At 33.9% G+C, this 7,908-nt stretch overlaps 1 protein-coding gene across 1 annotated transcript; it reads right to left on the reverse strand.

Annotated features, from left to right (window-relative positions):
* Positions 1-99: 99 nt before the first annotated feature.
* LOC123692586 (pre-rRNA-processing protein TSR1 homolog) lies at positions 100-4,812 on the reverse strand. Its single transcript, XM_045637350.1, has 8 exons — positions 4,608-4,812; positions 4,257-4,527; positions 2,753-3,995; positions 2,285-2,551; positions 1,822-1,911; positions 1,018-1,125; positions 774-894; positions 100-283 (listed from the first exon to the last, which is right to left on the reverse strand). Exons 1-8 carry the CDS (start codon positions 4,702-4,704, stop codon positions 126-128), a joined length of 2,355 nt encoding a protein of 784 aa, XP_045493306.1. The 5' UTR covers positions 4,705-4,812; the 3' UTR covers positions 100-125.
* Positions 4,813-7,908: the final 3,096 nt, after the last annotated feature.

Consider the following 7,908-nt stretch of genomic DNA (forward strand, 5'->3'; position numbering starts at 1 on the left):
TTGAGTTAAATCGTAACAAACAGACAATTATTATTTCCACTTCATAGGTACCGATTATTACATATGTGATTTTTTGATAAGTAAATAAAAAACATAATATTAGTTTTATACTTGGTTTTATACATTTATTCTGTCATAGCTTCGCTACTCTTATAGTCTCTATCCGTAACGATACAATCTTCATAGTTCCATTTGGGGAACATTCGTTTATACAGATTCAACAATATTGTGTCTTGAGATTTTAGTTGACCGTCAAATACGCATTTCATATGGCCGTGGGTACCTGTAGACAAAAAAATGTCAATATTATTAATTTTGTGATTTAAATAGCTTTTCAATTAGCTCTGGAAAAATTGAAAAAAAGTGAAGTCCCATGTCCCCTAGTGGGGTAAGGGGCAGATGCATTATACATCTGTTTCACTGATCGATTTTCTTTAGGGACAAGTAGGTGATCAGCCTTCTGTGTACTGCCACACCAAGAGATTGTTTTTCTTCGCTTCCACCGGGAATCGAACCCAGGATCCCTCGATGCTACGCTCATGCGTCAAAACGTTGAACATTCCCTATTTTTCTAATTGGTACATTAGTATTATTCTAAACTCTAAGGCCCGAATATGTTAGTTTTTTTAATGAATGCATTTGTTCACAAAAAATATACACAACTGCTAAGGTAGGTACCTAAACTGTTTAAACAATATTATTTTGTGAAACGATTTTTTCTGCTTCTTAGTAACGACTTAATGCATGTATATAGTTTAGTTTATACAACATACCTAATGGCTCCTTAATATGTCCTGTTCGTCCATACTTAGTCCTTAGTTTACAAGGTTTGAAATAAAGCACATCATCTCTGTTGAAGAACATAAAGCGAATGACAGCCGATTTTTTGTTGACCTGAAAACAAAACAAAAAATATTTTTATAACAAAAAGTCTATTTCATATAATTTTTTTATCTATAAAAATAAAAATTAAGCTTATGTAAAGAAATTGTCATTTTAATATTTAGTACATCTTACCTTGTATGGATGACCTGACAAAATAATCCTCTTAATATTTAGTCTGTCGGGATTACATGATAGCAGAACACCAGATGCTACTAGTTGTAACTTTGTGTTTCTTTTCTCCTGAAAATATTGATTACTTGATAAATAAAATATTCATGCAGTAAGTATCATAATTTCAAGACATGCCGAGTTCTATAAAAATATATTCGAGTCTCTAAATGAACGAACATACAGATGAAACAAAACAAGTATATATAATATTGATATCATTCATTTTTTTATTTTATTTTATTTTATTCATAATTATGTAATTACATGAAAGCCTTTGGCATATTGTGTAGTTAGATATAAGTTTCATATCTCTGTTTCTATTCTCTTTTAACATCATGTCAATATTACAAATATTGACATGATGTTAAAAGAGCAACTATGAAGTTTCTTGCCGATTCTTCTCCATAGATACTGCTTTCCGAATCGGTGGTAAATGTTAAAAATACTTACCTATGTAATGACGATTCGAAAGTGCTACTAAATAGTAGTCTAATTGAATAAATGAATGTTTGAGTTTGAGTTTGAAAAACATTAATTTTAAATTATAATTATAAAAAAATGTGTGCGTGTACACGTAAGAAGTGAAACTTCTTTATGGCCTTATTCTTCAAAAAATTATTTACTATGTGTAACCACAGGAGCAACTTTACAGAAATACATAGAGCGCGTAACGGAAAAATGTCACGCGTAACGAAAAAATGTTATACTAAATTTTTTCCAACCCCGATAAAGAAGTTTCACTTCAATAAAATATATAAGTTATACCTTAAAGCAGAGAACAGAAGATGGACTAAATTGGATTGGAGCATAAAATGACGCGACGCACGTAGATGCGGGCTGGAAGAATCTTTCATACTGAAAATTAAATGAAACTTCTCAATGATACAAAAAAAAATCATAACCAATAAAGAACAAATCAAAAACAATTGTTTATAATATACAACCAAAATAATCTTTCTATACTTAAGAAAAAGGCAATACCGCTAGTTTTGGTATTCATCGTAAATTATTTATATTTTGCACTAAAACCTAATCATACGAAATTAAAAAAAAAAAGACGTGTGGCACTCGGGGACTGCCGCGGTAAAGCTATTGCATGCTATGCCTTCAAGCCACACCTCCGCCCGTCGGAGTGGGGAGCGTGAGGTTTTTCGCGTTACGCAATTTCTGGATTCGGTACCCGCGCTCAAGGCCCGCGATAGAAGCTATGCAATAGCTTAAAAATTACCTTGTGTTTACTTCCATTAGTATGCTGGCTAAATATAGGGTTAACGATGAACCGCCTATACCCCACTTGGAATATAAGCCTCTCCTTGCTCTGTATTGGTTCGTCACTCGCCCCCGTTCGTTTCAACACCACATTCATTACAGACATCTTGTGTTCGTGTGGTAGGAGACCAAATACAGATAGAGGTGCAGTTGGATTTGCTGTGCGATATATATTCCAGAGATCTTGCCGAACATCCTTCACATGGATTGTTATGTAGTAACCATACTGAAATAATAATATGTTATAAGTGATCAAAAAAATGTAAAGGAGTATTAAATAATAATAAGAAATTATATGTATATGCATTATATCACTTAAATTCAAATTGCCCATGCAACAACATTCTATTGATCATCTTTCACTTTAGATAATAATAATCAATTAATCAATTGTTGATGTAAATAATCTATAAATTTCCATTCTTACCATATTTACAAGACTCTCCTCAAGTTCCTTGAAAACCCTCTTCCTTGTGCGATCGTAATTTTCAAACTGGAAAATGCGCGCGAAATCTGCAGGCAAATTCTCCTTAGGGTCCCATGATGATGTCCTGAATGACTCCAATCCTCTGTACCTGCTAAATCTTTCTCTAGCTGGTATATCTTGTGGAGTATCCACTTCATCTGGGAACTGCCTATCTTCCTTGGCCGCAGCCAACTTTCTTAACATTTCATGTTCCTCCTCTGCGTCTATTGTAGCATCGTATTTTTCATCTGTAGGCACAACTTCCGAATCTGCTACTGATTCAAAATCATTATCTTCCCCGTCTTCTTGCTCAGAATCTGTTTCTTCACAGGACATGAACTCCTCATTACCATCTTCATCAGCACTTTCGTCATCAGAGCCTTCATCTCCCTCAGCATCAGATTCAACAATCCAAGCTGCCTGATAATCTGACCAACCTTTAGGGACTTTTTTTACTTTCTTCATGGTATCTTTATTTGCTTCATCAATTTCTTCCTCTGTTGGCCATGTCTGTTCTGCATCCATGGGATCTGGAACATTTTCAGCAACTAAGCTCTCTTGTTTTGCGGGATCTGCTGTTTGTAAAATTGTAACTTTAATAACTTCTGCGTCCATTGCATCTGATTTAACGTTATCCTTTACTGCATTCAAGGGATGTGGATCATCTAAGCCATCAATTCTAGACATTTGGAAGTCTCCTAAACCTGTTATATGTATAAGGCCATTCACATTTAGGGGCATTCCTCTAAGATAGCCAGTAAGTTTTAAAGTTCCACTTTCTCCTTCTGCATCCTTAACATATTCTATCTCCTCAGCTAACATATATGGTCTCTTTTCTCTATGATGTATAATGTTACGCTTTTGATTGCCAATTCTACGAAGCACATTGAGTCCATCAGAGTTTTTGTCTAATTGCATTATTTTTTCATCAGGCAGCCATTTAGATATGAGTTTTTGAACATTTTGCTTTTCAGTTGTTCTTTTCTTAGGGTGAACACCCTCTATATCCATAGCAACTACTACTGGTGTTGGCATTCCTTGGGCCATTGCTAGAGCTAAAGCCTTTTCACCCCATTCATCTATTGGCTCTAGTGCAGAACACACAAATAGAACTGTGTCTGCTATTTTCAGTGCATCAAGCAGACTAAAATCATTTTCAATTTCAGGGCAGATGAAGGAGAAACGCTGTTTGAAGTTTGGTAAACTGAAATTAAAGCAAAAAAAGTTTATTTACACAAAATACATAAAATTAAGTTTCCTTTACTAATATATTATAATGATATTTTTTTTTGGACACCTGATGAAAACACACTTACAAAAGTAAAGACAAGCTACAGCTACAGCTTATCCAGGGTTTTTTATGTATAAAAATATTAAATAATACACAGCTATGTGACGCAATTAACTCAAAGCTAACATAAAATTTCTACAATAGAGAAGCAATACTTTATATTTACAAACATACCCTATATGGACAATTCCATTATCAGCATGGGTAACAATAGCACCTTCCGAACAAGTTTTTAAGATGACAAGAGCTGACTGCACATCCAGCTGACTATTCAGTGGCACCACACAGACGAGGAAAGGCGGGTTACGGTTTCCACCAAGCGCACGTTTCTTCGTTAACACTTCTTCTCTCTTATTCTTACGAATTTGCAAAGCTTGGTGACGACGTTCATCCTTCTTCAGAACGTGCCGATTGCGACGTACAAATTCTTTCACGTTCACTTTACCTGTAATAACAACGATATAATTCCTAGCTTTAAAACAAAGTCTTCTTTTAAAATAAGTTAATAACATACAAACACCTAACCTTTAACTGCGGCAGCTATACCACGCTTCGATCTATGTTTCGATTTATGAGCTTTATTGCTCTGTTTCAAATTTCCTGGACGATGAGCTTGCTGCATTTTGCTTTAATTTAGCAAATTTAAATTGAAAAATAGTAACAATTAAATATACACTATCGAATTCACATGGCAGCATGACCAAATACCAATTTGATAAACACTCAAAATATGTCAGTTGAATTGAGTATGACACTTGACAGCAGACAAAATGTTCATCATAATTTGATAGTTAAATTGTCGAGTTGCTAATATTAAAAAAAAGAGTACTTGACGTTCTGTGAATAAGAGATTAAAAGGCCGGGAGATACTGACACAAAATTTCGGGTCGTTTGTAACAGGATGGTGGTTCTACAGGGGTCTTAGGCCGCCTGTCCACCTGCAAGAAAACTTCCGCGAGAAATGTCCGACAGTCTGTCGGCTATCCGACAGCAACTTGCAAGTCTAATTCCGCGTTTCCACCTGCAAGTAGACTTGCAAGTTGCTGTCAGACAGACTGTCGTACATTTCTCCCGGAAGTTTTACGCAATGACAAAAAGACAGAAATAAACTCGTTGGATAAATAGCGAACTGCGAAAGTCAAACGATTTGTAACACAAAAATTGTACAATTTACCGATAGCCCTTAAAAAAGATTTAGGCGGTAGTGAGACTTAAAGCCCGCCATACTGACGCGAATGCGTTGATTTAAAAAAAACAATTCAACCATTTGTACCAGGCTAACTTTTGCACAGGTAACCATCGTCGTGCAGCCATTTACGAAAATCGCCATGCCATACTTTCCGGACGATTCCAAATGGTCACCCACAGTGGTCACCATACCGCCGAAAATATGCAAATTTTTTTTTCTCGCCGAATGATTTTAATAACTAAAACCCCATAATATGGTAATTAATGAACATACTTTCTATATTTTCAAGATAACTACCAGTATTAAAATATAACTTTCTTTGAAGATAACTTTTCGAAGACTTTTCCAGTACCACAAGAAATAGTATAATATAGAATGTGTTGTAAAATTATTCGTTCATGTCACAGGTTCATGTCTAGATACTTTAAAACAATTACTATGTAGAAATAAAGAAATATAACAAGAAGCTTATATCTTATACACTGGAGATTTCGGTATGAACATTTGACGTGTACCAAGAAAATTGTTGTGTTTTATCACTTTCACACCTAACTTGGTATTGCCACTGTTAATACGAAGTTTTCCCAAGGCTACTATGTATGCCGTAATATTCTGTGCAAAAGGTTAGTTTTTGTACATGAGTTTGTTGACAAATTGCCAACAACGTCATTCAGAAGCATTGTTGGATGAGACAATTATTATTTATGCTAAATAAAATAAGTATCTGGACCAATTATTAAAAAGCGAAACTCCCTGATTATGGGTAGTTACCATAATAAAATTGTAGCAACTCTCACTTTGACAATATGGCATAAGTGTCAAAAAAATTGCGTCACTTCGAATATTTATGATATTATTGTTGCATATTTAATAAATATTTTCCGAATATAAATAATGTATTGCATTGTGAAAAATTGCAGAAGTGTTTGGACACCAAATTCTGGCATAGAATTTCACAGGCAAGTGTATATTTACGCACTCCTGCATTTACCTGTTTAGAATCATTTCAATGGCAAAAATTGTAAAATTTTGCATCATTTTAGAAAGCAGTCATGATAAATTTGTTATTTTCCTAATACTTTATCATTTTTCAACAAGTTTTCAATAAACAAAATTAACAAGTAAGGTAACCATGATGACGAGTTTTTATGGATAGTGAATACTTTATCATTTTTCAACAAGTTTTCAATAAACAAAATTAACAAGTAAGGTAACCATGATGACGAGTTTTTATGGATAGTGAAGAGAATATATTGTAATAACAATATTATGATGAAATTTAGAACACCATTTTCAAGATTTTTACTAGTAATGAAACAACACTCGACATCGGTATTGCACTCACATGTAGTTATAAGATTGTTCGTTTTTACATTGAAATTTATACTTTTTTAACTTACCTCATATTTTTTGTTTTAGGTATTTCAGCTTTCCAAAAAGTAAAATAAAAAGAAATATATGTGCCCATCAAGGGTAAAATTACTGAGGATTACGACCCAGAAAAAAATACCTTTTGAAAAATAAACTTTGTAAAGTTAGCTGAAATTTGTGCAAGGCGTTTATTATAAACAGTTTTTCTTTGATGATTTTGGCTTGAAATTGACCCGTCGAAGCAACGCGTTTAAAAAGAAGATCTGAGTAGCTTACAATTTGGTAAACAGCATCTGATGCAAAACACAACTTTCCTCTATTTACAAAGGATGTTAATGCTACATATCGGTTCATATCCAGGCTTTGTAGCCAATAGTTATTTAAAACTATCATTCTATACCAATTAAAATTGTATGTACCTATAAAGTATGGCCAGTAATATTATAATATAAAATAATAATAAATAAAAATCATTTATTGATCAATTTGTGGGTTAGGTACAAACATGTAACATTTGGACCCCAAACTAGGACAGCCTGTATTTTGGGGTCCACCTTCCTTAATGACACAATAATAACAAAACTATAGCATAATATTAACTTAAATAATGATTTAGGTAATTTAGCTATTTTTTATACAAAATTATACAAAATAAAATTTAAATTATACATTTTAACTCAAGTTTAGTAGATATACTCATATGTTGTGCGTGCGTGTTTGAATGAGTGTGCGTGTTTGTATGCATGTGTGAGCTTGTGTGTATGTATGAGTGTGTGTGTGTGTGTGTGTGTGTGTGTGTGTGTGTGTGTGTGTGTGTGAATGTATGTGTGAATGAGTGTGTAAGCGCGTGAGTGAATGTAGTGGCCATTATAGTGGTTGCATTTGCTAAATTTTTATTTGAACTATGTACTGTTCAGTATCTGAATAATTCTGGGTCAGCAACCACTCTGTAACCTTCTTTTTACATTTTACTAAGGTAAGATTGTGTATAGAAAGGCTTTTATTGACCTTTTTATATAAAAATATACTCATGTATGAAGATTGGCGACGAAGGAAACCAGGACGCGGAATAAGGTTAGAGCATACAAGGTCATTTCTTCTCTTACCAGAAGAGACAGCACAAAGAGGTGTTATTTTATGTTGTCTAAGTGTTATTTGCAATATATATGTCTGCCTTACATTCAGAATTTTAGCTTCCCTATACAGCTGGTCAGTTGGATATCTAAAAGGTTTATGAAGAATGACCTTGAGAATGCCTCTTTGTGC

This window comes from Colias croceus, chromosome 6, assembly GCF_905220415.1.
Source record: "Colias croceus chromosome 6, ilColCroc2.1".
In the NCBI taxonomy this organism is placed as follows: domain Eukaryota; kingdom Metazoa; phylum Arthropoda; class Insecta; order Lepidoptera; family Pieridae; genus Colias; species Colias croceus.